This window comes from Empidonax traillii, unplaced genomic scaffold (genome assembly GCF_003031625.1).
Source record: "Empidonax traillii isolate 1590-97213 ecotype Southwest subspecies unplaced genomic scaffold, ASM303162v1 scaffold286:size1162393, whole genome shotgun sequence".
Taxonomy (NCBI): Eukaryota; Metazoa; Chordata; class Aves; order Passeriformes; family Tyrannidae; genus Empidonax; species Empidonax traillii.
Window position 1 is genome coordinate 92,893 of NW_020955479.1, and position 13,371 is coordinate 106,263.

The following is a 13,371-nucleotide window of genomic DNA, read 5'->3' on the forward strand; positions in this document are numbered from 1 at the left end:
AAAAAAAAAAAAAGAAGAAAAAAGGAAAACAGTGGCTTCGTGTTCTTTTTGTGTATATATCTTTTTTGTATGTGTGTGTATATACATTTTTTTTTTTTTTTTTTTTTGTCTTTCTTTTCAGTTCAGCCCAATCCTTCTGTTCTAATTGGAAATCCTATCCGAGCATTTACTCCTCCCCCTCCTCCTCTGGGACCTCACCCCAACCTGGGGAAATCTCCAAGTCCTGTTCAAAGGATAGATCCACACACTGGGACAAGTATTCTCTATGTACCTGCTGTCTATGGAGGAAATATGGTCATGTCTGTGCCTTTGCCTGTAAGAATTAATTTTCTGTTTTACCCCCCGAGCCTCTCCTCAATTATTGTATGCGCAAAACACGTGAAAAAATCAGATAGTGAATTTATTGCGGGTTTTTTCAGCACTTTGCTTCCAATACATGGGCTTTGCTGGCTTTAGGAGTGGCAGTGCAGAGGGCCACCAGAAAGCAGGGACTTTAAAGCCTTGCTGCCACAAATGACTCCAGGCAGCCTAAAAGCAATTCCGTGTCCGTGTGATTTGGTGTGTCTCGGGCACACCGGTGGAATCTGCCTCCCGTGACTTGAGCCACCTGCCTCGGAATTATCGGCCCCGTTCAGTTCTTAATCACTGGAGGGACGGTGGGTGATTCACACCCAGTTTGTTTCTCTTCATTGCCTTCGCACGGGCTAAATTACCAGGTTTGGAATTCTGCAGTGCAAGGTGTCTGAAGCGAAGTGATAAGAAAAATAAGCATAATGGGATGTTTTTCCCTTCCAGAACCTGGTAGTGAACCGGTTTCCTCTCCAATCCCTTTCCTTAATGACGTTTGGGAACAGAATGAAGATCTCTAATCACGTCTTTTAGGCTACATTTATGCATGGGATTTTGGATCATGAATCAGGCTGTCCCTCCAAAATTTACACAAATTAAAGAAGCAGCCTCTGCCTTGTTGCTGCCCTTCACAGGCACATATTCGTGGAGGAAAATGCAAGGAAAGAACAAAGGCTGCAAAAGCTTGGAGTGTGTCTGTGTTGTGCACAACTCCTGCAGACTGTGGGAAGGACATGGAATTAAACACGTGCAGATGAGTTTAATTCCATTCATAATGCTAAATGTTGGAACACAGTTAACTTGATTTTTTTCCAATAATCATGAGTCCTCTGCTGTAATTTGGGTTATGGGTGCTGAATAGGGGACTTGCTGTAGTTTCAGTTGCGTGCCTTAGATCAGCTGGCAGCTGTAAATTGGTTTTCTTTGCCAGGCCAAGGAATTTTTCTTTTTCCAAGCTTACTAGAAATCTGCATTTGATGAGTAAATTTAAATGCAATGAGAAGGCCAGCAGCTGTATCTTTGTCATGCTTGCTCACATTATATTAATCTCAAACCAAGGTAATTTAAAAAGCTCTGCCTTATTGTTCTGAGGTTAATATATTTTTTATGTATTTCCAATCAAAAGAAGTATATTAAAAATAAGTATTTTGAGCTCACCATCCCCGAGGATGGATTTTTAAATAATTAAATGGGAAGACTGAGGTACTAATGAGGCAGCTACATTTGCAAAGAGGCTCAGAGGTGATTTCAGGTTGCACAGATGCAAGAGTAGCCTAAAGCCAAAGTTCAAAGTGCACATTTCAAGGGCAAATAGCAATTTAAACCAAAATAAATCGCACGAAAGTCGTTACACTTGAAACAAGTAGGGACTGAAGTAAAATGTGTTTATGCTCATGTAAGATGTCTTTGCTTTGTTCGATGCAGTTCCCATAGCCGAGGTAAAAGCAGGAGGAGGTTGTGTGCTGTCATCACTGAGGGATGCTCTGGCAGCCTGAGTGGTGATTACTCTCCCTGCACTCGCCTCTGATTCATGTGTTTTCCTCCTCTTAATAAATTCCCTACAGGGAGAGATTGAACTAATTTGATCCAGAGCTGTCTTCCTTTGCCTTCCTTTCAGGAATAAAACCGAAACTGTTGTAAAAAAAAATGCGGACTTTTATTCCCTGCTCTCAGGAGGTGGATTTTACTTCAGATGTGCAATTCGTGTGTAGCACAGGCACTTTGGAGCAGCCCTGTCATTCCTCACTTATGGAGAGTGTTGGATTGTACCCACAGTCCTGTTAACTTGCCAGTAGTCTTGTTACCTTCACCAGGTGTCTTCTGGGTGCAGAGGAATGGCCTGGCAGCTCCTTTAGTGGTACAGAATCACAGCACTGGCTGCTGAAAGGTTCCTCAGGTCAGAGGCTTCTCCCTCTGTTCCTGCTCCCAAACCACAACCCAATGTCTCTTAACTGCCAGGAGAAATGGATTTTTATTTTCTTGACCTTCATCCACTTCTATGTAATTAGTGAAGAGATTAATCCAAAGTTTATTGAACTGCAATTTGTCCGTCGGTCTTTTCTCTCAGAATTTTGAGACCGCTGAAAAAACAATGGGTTTTGATACAAAATTTTTTGCCCAGGATTGTCCTCCAAAATCTTTGCTGCCCTCACAGCCCTCCCTCTCCAGCACCAGCTGTAGCTGTGTGTGAGTGTGTCAGGTCATCTGATGCACAGAAAACTGTTGCTACTGACAGTGTGCTTGTTACTTCTCTGCCTTTAATGTACCTTAACAAGTTGCACCTCTCTCTTTTTTTATTTATTTTTTTTTTAAATTTTTTTCCTGTGTAGGTACCGTGGACGGGGTATCAGGGTAGGTTTGCAGTCGACCCTCGCCTCATTACTCACCAAGCAGCTATGGCATATAACATGAACCTGTTACAGGCACATGGGCGGGGGTCTCCCATCCCCTATGGCCTGGGGCATCACTCTCCAGTTAACATGGGACAGCAGCAGCTCCAGCACCAGGAAAAGGAGCAGCACGAACAAAGTCGAAATGGTCAGTGGTGGAAACGGCAGTGGAAGTTGGTCTGGTTGTGAGAGTTTGTGCTTTAAATTACTTTATGACTGTACTTTGCGCTACCCTTTAAATGGGGTATTTTGGAAAGGGTTTCCCTTCCTCCTTTCCTTCCTCCCTCCTTCCTTTCCCTCCTTCACCCTTTCCTTCCTGATCGAGGGATCTGCGGAGTTGGGGAAATAACGTGAGATTTGTCATTACAAGTGGAATAACTCAGAGACTGTGAGATTCAGAGGAGGAAGAAATGGAAGGTGGGGAGGGGTATTGAGGGTATAATTGTTCCATCTCTGTTCTGCACTACAGTGCTAACGACTGCTGATGTTATTTGCAATTAAGTTGGAAGAACTACTTAGTGATGATTAATGAACAAAGTGCAGAGATTAAAGGAGAAGTGTTATTTAGGAAAATGATATTAAGTGTCTGTGATGCTGTAAATGCTATACTAATAAGTCTAAATTTTCCTGTGTCTGGCAAAAAAGAAAATCCCAAAATAATAATTTTTCTATTGAAACTAAATAATTTTGTAAATGTTTTTAGGTAAAAGTGAAAATGCTGCTGGACCTGAAATCAGTAAAATTCGAACACCTGAGAAGAAACCTCTGGAATCCAAGCAGGTGGGTTTCTCCTGTCTGGGTTTGTGGTTTGGTTTTGGGTTTGTTTGTTTATTTGTTCATTACTTTTTGTGTGTTTGTTTTTTTTTTCATATTCTGTCTCTTAATGAGCTCAGTCATTTCTGAAATGGCTCCGTTTGGTTTTTTTTTTAATGTGGATTTTCAACATTTCCCCTTCTCTTTTCGTGCAGGTCGATTTAGAAGCCAGTTCTCAGCAGAGGAGCCCCGAGTCCCGCTCTGGTGTTGGGTTCCCCAACGCCAAATTCCACCGCAAAGAGAATCCCACCCCCAGGCAGCTGAACCTCCACCTCACCCCGCCCCACTCCCAGTTTGCAGTTCCCAACCGCCACTTCCAGCACCTCTCCCAGATCCCAAGGCAGCCGTATCCTCTGCAGCAGCAGCAGCAGCAGCAAAACCTTTTAAGTCAGCAGCAAAATCACTTGCCTGACCAAGCAAACCAAATGCCACCCCAGCAGAGCCAGGTAGTTCAGCAGCATAACCATTTGAATCAGCAGCCTCCACAACCTTCACAGCTTTCCCCTGCTTACCAGGCAGGCCCCAGCCAGTCTTTTTTTAATAATCCAATTCCCCACCGACCGCATTCTCCTGCTGTAGATGCTGTGATTTCAGAACAACACCCCCCACCTCTGTTACAAGAAGTCAATAATCCTTTGAGGCCTCTTGCACAGCACAACCCCGTTCTGCCAACCCACTTGAACAACTTCATTGAAGAGAATCCATCAGGAATGCCCTTAGGGGACACTTTAGGTAGGTGACTTTTCTTTATTTAAATTCAGAGTGTGCAATTATAACTACATTGAAGTGAGAATGAAGGAGGTATTTACCTTTTTCAGGCATATTGCTCTGAATTGGGTCATTGTTGGGTTAGTTTCCATAAGTAATGTCATTGAGCATAATTTGCTGCTTGAGGCATGTTTGAATATTCAGCACTTTATTAGAAGATTCATGTTTATATGATTTTCCATATGATTTAAATAACCAGGTTATACACTGCAATGCAGCTAGTATATAATAGGCCCTGAAATATACTGTTTAAAAAGTATTCTTTTTTTTTTCTTTTTTTTTTTTCTTTTTCTGACATAAAGATCTTTTAAAAAAGGGCATTAGATAAAATATTTTTTTAAAACTATTTTTGTAGATCGTATGCATGGAAATGTAGCTTTGGAAACAATAAGGCAGCAACAACAAGCCAGGTTACAGCAATGGAATGAACATAATGCCTATCTCAGTCAAGGCACTATTCCATATCAACACCATCACCATCCTCATCTACCACATCTTCCTCAGCAACCAATTGGATTACATCAACAGCAGCAAGTTAGGGCAAACTGGAAACTTGCCAGTAATACAGAAGATGAAACAGAGGCAACATATTCAAGGTATTTGTTTACTGAGTCATCAGAGCTTGTGTAAAATTGAGCAGTGGGCACCTTACCTATCTGTAACCCTGTGATCAAGTGCAAGGCACTCAAAGGTATTGCTTTTTGCTGCTGTTATTATGAAGGTTAAAATAGCTGGCAGGCTGACTTACAACTGTGCTTTTATTATGTGTTATGCTTTGTTCTGTTAGTATATTGGGTAGTAAAGCTGTAGTGGAAAAATATTTTCGTGGAGCTTTTCGGTGTTGTGTTTATGGAGTGAGGAATGGGTAGAGAGTAACAACCTTGTGCTTTTTATAAAAGAGGTGTCAGAGGGTAGTGAAGGCCTATTTAAGTTGTAAATTCTTCAATTTGAAGTAGCAAGTCTCGGATTTATGTGCTTGAAAACAAACAAGCCAGCCCCTCCCCAGACATTGCTCCCCGGGGAAACCTCAATTTTTTCTTTTCAAAAATCCTTTGCTTTTAAAAGCAGAAAAAAATGGTTATATTTGAGGTGGAGCATTAGGGGGCAAGAAAGGAAGCTGTTGAATGTCAACAGAAAAATGGTTCCAGTGGTCATCAACTTTGATCATGTATATTGCAAAGGCTGGATTCTTAAATTGCCTCTGTTTACTGTCATCTCCCACTATGCTTTCTTTTCCATCTGGGTTGTTACAGCCATGGTAAAGCATCTAAATGCCCTCTTATCTGACTCTTTGAAGTGCTGAATTGAATATTCTCGACCTTCTGAAGAGGTTTGAAAGTATATTGTGCAAGTGAGGGGAATCCCTGATTGTTCTGGCTTTTTGGCTTGTAAGGGGCTAAAATTTTCCCTAACTATGTGAACTTTTTACCCTGTGTAGTAAAGCAGGAAATCCTTCCCTTAGTTGTCTCTTAAGGGATAACAAAAAAATTGATTCTTCTGACCAGAAAGGAAATCTCGAGAGTTATTAAAACTTTGAGATGATTCAGGTGGGTATTTCATCCGATTAATCCTCCTGTGCCTGATTTCTGATTGCTCAGTCCCATCCTTTGAAGTTAGGGGTCAGTAAGCCCAAAGATGAGAATATTTAAATTCGGTGGTTTGTGCTCTTGAGATTTTTTTTTTCCACCTCAAAAAAGAGTGGGATTTCAGCAAAACATTTTTTTTTTCTTTTCTTGATGCATTTATTCTGTCAATGCAGATTCCAGGATTTGCTCCGAGAACTGTCCCACCGGGATCCAAGTGAAAGTCGGGACTTGGCCGAAATGCCCCCCCCTCAGTCGAGACTGTTGCAATACAGACAAGTGCAGCCCCGGAGCCCACCAGCACTCCCTTCTCCTTCCTGCAACTCCAACCACAGTGCTCACTTCCCCACCTTCACTGAAAACAACAGAGACCTTGAACTGCCCAGTAACCCAGCGTTTCAGCAGCATTTACCCCAAATATACAACCCCCCTTTCTCAATGCCATCCGAACATATAACCCCGTCTCCCTTGAAATACCTGCAACCTGATGGATCCTGGACTTATGCTAACCTGCAGCAGAACCACCTTATGGGGCAGGGCTTTCACTATGGGATACCTCCACTGCCCCACAGGTCGCAGCAGAACCCTTTTATACAAATCCAGAACCATCAGCACGCGGTCGGTCAGGAGCCATTTCACCCCCTCGCATCTCGAGCAGTATCTGCCTCTTCGCTCCACAGCTTAGAAGAGGTAGGTGGAGGTGTTTGCTCGTGTCTGCTGTGCAGTTGTCGTGTTGTTTCACTGTCAGATGGCACTGTGGAGCGGCCAGGGGTGCACAGAACCTCACGCATTGACAGCTCCCACTGGAGTTCCTGGGGGGTGGAGTCGTTCTTTGCTCCTCGCCCTGGGCACGTTCGTGGTTCTTGGGGCTGCAGGTGTAACGTTTTCTCTGCAAAGTGGGAAGTCTTGGCTTTTTTGAGTGTTACTCAGAGTCTTCTTGCTCGGTCTCTGCCTGTCCTTTATGTGGGGTGAAGTTTAACCCAGCCCAGGTGAAAGCTCTGGAGGTGACTCTGGACAGGCAGCGTGAATGAACCGACCGGCTGTCCCTGTGAGCTGTGAGTGTGGTGGAGCCACTTCTCATCCAAGCTCGAGAGCAGAGCTGGACAAGTGTTTCACCCTGATTTAATAAACCCCTCCCTGCCTGAACTAATTGGATATAAAGCCATCCTGTGTGTTCTGGGGGTTCAGAGTGCAGAGATACCCGGCTGTGCTGCTTCAATCTGGGTCCAGCACCAGCCACAGCCGGCTCCGTCCCTCTCCGTGTCCTCTTGTCCTGCACTCCAAGGAGGTGTATTATGGGATGTAGGCTATGCCAGCACCAGGACAGGTCACATTTTGAACAGGAGTTTTTAATCCCTCTTGGAATATGGAGTGCTGAGGAGTGTATGATATGTAGGCGTGGAATATATCCTGGTGGCATTCCAGGAATGCTAGAATTCATATTCACACTGGCTGCCTGTAATCCAGTATTTGTACATAAGTGATGTATTTCTGTTAAGGTTTTTACAGAAGCCGTGGGGGGAGCCCTCCTCATCACTGTCTCACATAATACATATTTAATTTAATTGTCTTTCGACTTCTGAAACGAGAAAATATTTAGTTTATGAGCCTGAGCAGAATAACTAAAATTGAATTCCAGTGCATTTTACAAATTTCTGTCTTGTGTAGATCCTGGGAAGTTAATGGAGTCCTCAGGCCCAGCTAGAGCTGTAGTAAGGTTTGGGGTTATAGACATTTAGAAATTTGATGTCTCAGTCCATTAAGTCATCCCACCTTGTATAAAATCTAATACTTTGTGACAGCGCTTACTGCTGTCAGTACAGCAGGACGTAGGAACAATGTCTTTTCAGCAGTAATAAACCAATAAATATTCCTATAGAGCTTGTGACAGCTCCTGCTATCTGAAGACAAATAGAGTGAGCCTTTATGTAATTAGTGCAAATTCGGTTTAGTTGTTATTTCTTCTTCCTTTCAAAATATGTGACAGAACTGCCAAATGCAGTCAAAGTGTTCCAGGACAGAGACTTGCCCGTAAACTTTCCAAAACTGCTGGTCCAGCTGGTGGGTAGGACCAAAGAATGCACAAAGAAATCAAAACGTGGTTTTAGGGGTATTTTTAAGAGACATCCCTCATACAAGGCAGTTGTCAGGGCAGTTTTCTTGACTTTTGGTATCCTCACTAAACTGTCTTCTCCATCACTATTTATAAAACTGTTAATTGACTTGATACTTGAAAGCTTTTGCATGTGTTTAGTCAAGCCAGATCTGAACTGCACATCAAAGGGAATACTGAAGTTATTCTGTCTGGTTCTGTACTTGCAAGTGTCCAGAATCTTGATAAATTCCTGCCTGCTTACCAAAATTGCCCATTAAACTCAACAAATGGATAATTTTTGGGTGTGATTTGGGCAGTAGCTTATGAATTTGGGGTTTCTTTCGTTGTTTTTGAAGAAAACCCTTAGGAGAGCAGAGTGTCAGGAATGCAAGTGTTGATCCCTTGATTATGGTGACTAAAATAAGATATAACAGTTTTCTTTCGTGCCCTTTTTTCCTCTATCTGTTTTTTGTGGATGATACAGTAACAATATTGGGGCACTGCAAGCAAGTTGTTTGATGTTTATTTAGCTAATTTCTTATGGCATTTCATTAGGATGTTTTCTTTTTCCTTTTACCAAGTATAGATTTATCTGCATGACTTTTCTGTTATTGATGCTCATTAGTCAGTGCAGAAGGGAGAAAATACTGCATTCATTTTTAAAAATAAACTGTAATATAGCAGACTTACTTTAAACCTTGAGAAAGTTTAGAGAGCCCTTAAATCTGAACTTTTGAAGTCCACAGGTTAATTAATGGAGCTCCTGCCATTTCCCTCTCCATGATCTACAGGGCTTACAAGTCATTTCTGTGGTTTCAGATAAAATTTTCTGAATTATTTCTCCCGAGGGCAGAGGCTTCTCCAGAGTGTTGGTTTGTGTACATTCACAACATCCAGTGCACAAATGTATCCTGCTTCCCCACATCCTGCTGAACAAGTCACTGATTTATCCTTTGGAAAAGGAAAAGCCATTTTTTTTTTTTACCCTGGCTACGTTGTAAGAACATTTTCTCTTATGTGTTTCTGTGCTTTCTTTGCTTCATCTGTAAATGCTGGGTATCTTCCTCCTCACTGTGTGATCCATCGCCCACGGAGGACTGTGAGATGTAAAGGCTGACGAAAATTAGGAATCTCAGTTGATGTTCTTTGCAGTTGCTTTAAAATTCTCTATTTTGTGTGATCAAAACACATTATCAGTGACTGCAATACACAACATATAACTTGAAATGCGCGAGATTTTTTTTCTAAATGCAAAGGACATTTTTTATTCTTTGGTGAGACATTTCAGGCAAAAAAAAATCGAGTAGGAGAAATGGTGTTTGATACATAAATAAATAAAAAAGAGCAAAAGGCCATTTTTTTTATTTTGTGTTTTTTTGTTCGTTCACAGTATGAACCAAGAGGACCAGGCAGGCCGTTGTACCAAAGAAGAATTTCCTCTAGTTCAGTCCAGGCTTGTTCTGAAGAATTAAACCCTCCTCAAGACAGTCTTGGTCAGTGTAAAGAGCTTCAGGACCACAGTAACCAGTCATCGTTCAACTACTCCTCACCTGAGCTGTGGGTGAACTCCTCCTCCTCTGCCCCGTACCCAAACATTCCATGCAACGGAGCCAGCAGAGCAGTTCCACCCCGGGAGTTGTTAGGTGGGTACAGCTGCATCTTTGCTCTAAGGACACAATTTAAGCTGCAGTGAAAGGGTTGGGTGTGGAGGTTTTTTTTTTCACAACACGTTTTCTGCCGTTTCTTCAGTTCCCAAACTCAGATGTTGAAGTGTTTTGTTGTTTCAGCAGTTAAAAGTTTAGAATAATCTTGGTTTTGTTTGCCATCTCGTTACCATCCTGCTCCTGTCTAAAGAATAGTGTGAGTGATCTCCTCCTGCAAAATCAGTGCTGCTCCTTAGTCCTCTCCAAAAGCTCCAGTAAACCCAAATAGTCTCTTCCAGTGGTTTTAAGTGCAGCTGAGCCTTTGCTGAAAGGAACTGAGGTGACTGGTGGAATTTATTTGCAAAGATAGATTGTTTGTTCCCAGAATCAGTGATATTTGGTGTTGATATTACAGTCTGGGGGAGCAGCACATAAACTGAATTAGTACTCTCAGCGTTCCTCCCGGTAAATTCTGGTACTTCATCAAAGCAGTGACGAGTTTAAATTCTCTCTCGCCGTGGAACAGTCTCAGTGGAACGTGGCTTCCCTGGTGGTAGGAGCAGTGCTGATTGATTGAGCAGACAGAAACTAAATTAACTTCTCAGAGGTGAAAAAAAGCTGCGAGCAGAGAGTTGGAGCAGTGCAGCTATTCTTCTGTTCTCCATACCTTCAGTGTTTGTGAAAAACAAAATAACCAGGGTAATACAGTTTCTTCTCCGTGACTTTGCTTTAAGAATCTCCAGTGGTAATTTAAAAACAAAATCAGTAAAAATATGAACAATATCCCAATGTGGATATTAAAACCACTTAGTAATGCGGAAAAATATTTATGGGATGGTTCTTTTTGGCCTTAAGAGATTTAATTGCTTTTGATGAATCTTTATAAACCTAAAACATCTTGTGATTTCATAGTGATTGTGAAGTAGAAACATGCGGTGTAGAATGAATGACTAAACCTGTTTAGATCAGCAGCAGCACTCGAGAGTTAAGTTCCTGATGTGCCTTTTCGTTTCCAAAATGTGAAAATGTTATTTTGCAAACCCATGTGTATGGCAGCATCTTTTGTTCCAAACTTCAGGCTCAGGGCACCTCCTTCAATCTACTTCTATTTTTACTGAAAATCGAGGAGCTGAATGCACAGTGTTATATGACATTCATCACTGGAGTTGCTCCCTAGACTGGTGGTTATCTAATAGTGATTATCTAAGAGCAGCTCAGGAACCCTGGCAGGGTTACTTTGGGATCAGCCAATGCCACATTTCCTTGCTTTAATGTAAAGCTCGAGAACGGGTTAGTGAGTAAAGTCTCCAGAGGACAGATGTGTATGTAAAAAGTACCAGAGCCCTCCATTTGCTGTCAAACACTAAATTCTAAAAGAAAAGGTCAGGTTCTGACTCTAGTAAGTGCTTTTGCTGTGAAAATTATTTTTGCTGTAGTTAAGAATGGTTTCTGTTCTGTAAATGGGTGTATATGGATAGTGCCCGTATCTGGTGGTTCACGCAAACACATCTCCATTTTCTGGCTGCTGTGCTTTCCCACACTCACAGCTCAGTGCCTGTGATGATCCTATTTACAGCCCAAATGTGCTTTATGGAGCTAAGGGTTAATGACCAGTGACTGCACTGTTTGCCGTTTCCATTGATTTTTATCCATGAAATGAGACCCCGTGAGAGTGGGATCTGGGAAATAACCCTGTGCCTGCAGTTTGTGCTGGAGAGAGACCCTGATCCAGACTGTCCAAGGGCTGATCCCTCCTGCCCATCAGGAGTGGCTGAGGCACCGCTCCCTGTGGGGTTGGATCAGGATGGATTTATGGAGGGCAAGGGGAGCTGCTGTGAATTCCTCAGGGTCGTTACGTGCAGGCACTTCCCAAAATTGCACTTTGAGAGTTTGATATGCATTGCTTTTTCTGTTGATAGAAAGAAAATGATTTAAGTTCTTACTCAAGATGTTTATTTCATTTTTTTTTTCTTCTGTTAGACACCTCAACCACACACAGCTTTCACCTCTGGCCCTGCTTGTCATTGCTTGTCTTCTCTTGAGTGCTGTGGTTATTTTTGGGAGGTTTTTTTGCTCATAGTCTGGGTTGTTTGTTTTTTATTGAGTCACAGCAACCCTAGCAAAACTGCTTTGGTTATGTTCTTTCCATATTCATTCTTCTATGAGCTGGTTATGGGGTTTCTTTTACTTTATAAAAATCAAAAGGCTGTGTGTGACCCTTCCAGTGAGAAACTTAACTATATACTTTGTTTTCCTACTTTTGCACTCATTTGGTGGTACATTTTTCTATGTGCACTTTAAAAGTAACATTACAGGGTTAAAGATTGAAATAATTACAGAACACATGTGCTGTCCAGCTCTTAGGCTGTTGCAGATAGAACATTTACCTGTGTTTCAGTGTAGAGTTTCTCTGGTTGTGTGAGGCAGCAGAATTCTCCAGACAAAGTAAGGTACCTCATTAGGATTCAGGAAATTCACTTGAAAGCAGTTTTATACCTCTGGTTTAAAGCACCATTTTTTTCTGATAGTTACAGAAGTTGTTAAATGTGGAGCAAGAACATATCAATTAGCAGAAATGCATTCAGCCTAAAATACCAATAATTAGTTGCTTGGCATTCAGGACTCTGAATTGCTGTTGGAGAATGAATTATATATGGTGCTGTAAATTTTAATTTTAGCCTATTGAGCTATAAAGCAAGAGGAATGAAATACTCTTTGTGCTGTCTCAGTGGATAAAGTGCTTAAATTAGAGTGGATCCCGGAGGGAAGCAGCTTTACCTTCCCTGCACCGGGCAAAGCCGCTGGGCGGGATTGCAGGGTCGGTGTCACGGGCCGTGGGCACACACGCAGAGAGTGGTTAACAGTGCCAGTCCTGGGGTGCTGGTGGCAAGGATAGGGCACAATCCAATAGTGGGAATGAAGTTAGGGAACTGCAAGAGCAGCATGGAGCAACCTGGGCTGGTGGAAGCTGTCCCTGCCCATGGCAAGGGGTGGAATGAGAGGAGCGTTAAGGTCCCTTCCAACCCAAACCACCCCCTGATTATCTGAGTCTGTGAACTTAATAATAATTTTCAAGGACACACAGAGTGACCAAACACAGAAAATGGGTGGTGTGGGAGGAGGTTTCCAGTTTCAGTCCCTCCAGTAGGTGTTTTGGGGTTAGATTTGCTACGTCAGAGCCGTTCACTCACCCGCGCTCCGGTTCCTCCTCCCGCAGCTCCAGCCAAGACAGCGAAGCCCCCCGAGGAACACCTGAAGGCCGAGAACATCCAGCTCTCCAACTCCTTCAACTACAACGTGCTCCAGCACCTGGGCCAGTTCCCACCTCTGATGCCCAACAAGCAGCTGGTGGAGTCCAACAGCAGCAGCCCCCAGCCCGCCGGCAGCAAGCCCGTCATGTCCTACGCCAGCGCTCTGCGGGCGCCCCCCAAGCCCAAACCCCCTCCTGAGCAGACGAAAAAGAACAGCGACCCCCTGTCCTTGTTTCAGGAACTTAGCCTAGGTAGTTCATCAGGTAGCAATGGCTTTTACTCCTATTTTAAATAATCAGATTATTTTTTTTAGAGAGAATTTAATTTTTATTTGTGTCCGTAGGTCTAAGGTAGTTGGGGCTTCACCTGTAGTTGCAAATATTCCCTTTGTTTATATTAGTAAATATATCCTCACTTAATTGCTTTGCTGCTAGACTTGCAACTAATTTTTTTTTTTTTTTATTATATTCCATTATTTTG

The 13,371-nt window shown here is 42.6% G+C and overlaps 1 protein-coding gene across 3 annotated transcripts in view; it reads left to right on the top strand.

Annotated features, from left to right (window-relative positions):
* The window catches only part of HELZ (helicase with zinc finger), an 85,807-nt gene extending 72,442 nt beyond the window's left edge, over nucleotides 1-13,365 (top strand). For all 3 annotated transcript variants that reach the window (XM_027890364.1, XM_027890362.1, XM_027890363.1), the window contains 8 exons: nucleotides 122-315; nucleotides 2,679-2,886; nucleotides 3,442-3,518; nucleotides 3,707-4,283; nucleotides 4,675-4,915; nucleotides 6,079-6,592; nucleotides 9,388-9,640; nucleotides 12,858-13,365. In XM_027890364.1, coding sequence (XP_027746165.1) covers nucleotides 122-315; nucleotides 2,679-2,886; nucleotides 3,442-3,518; nucleotides 3,707-4,283; nucleotides 4,675-4,915; nucleotides 6,079-6,592; nucleotides 9,388-9,640; nucleotides 12,858-13,186 — 2,393 coding nt within the window. In that variant the 3' untranslated portion in view covers nucleotides 13,187-13,365. The remainder of the gene's footprint in view (nucleotides 1-121; nucleotides 316-2,678; nucleotides 2,887-3,441; nucleotides 3,519-3,706; nucleotides 4,284-4,674; nucleotides 4,916-6,078; nucleotides 6,593-9,387; nucleotides 9,641-12,857) is intronic.
* The last annotated feature ends 6 nt before the right edge of the window (nucleotides 13,366-13,371 follow it).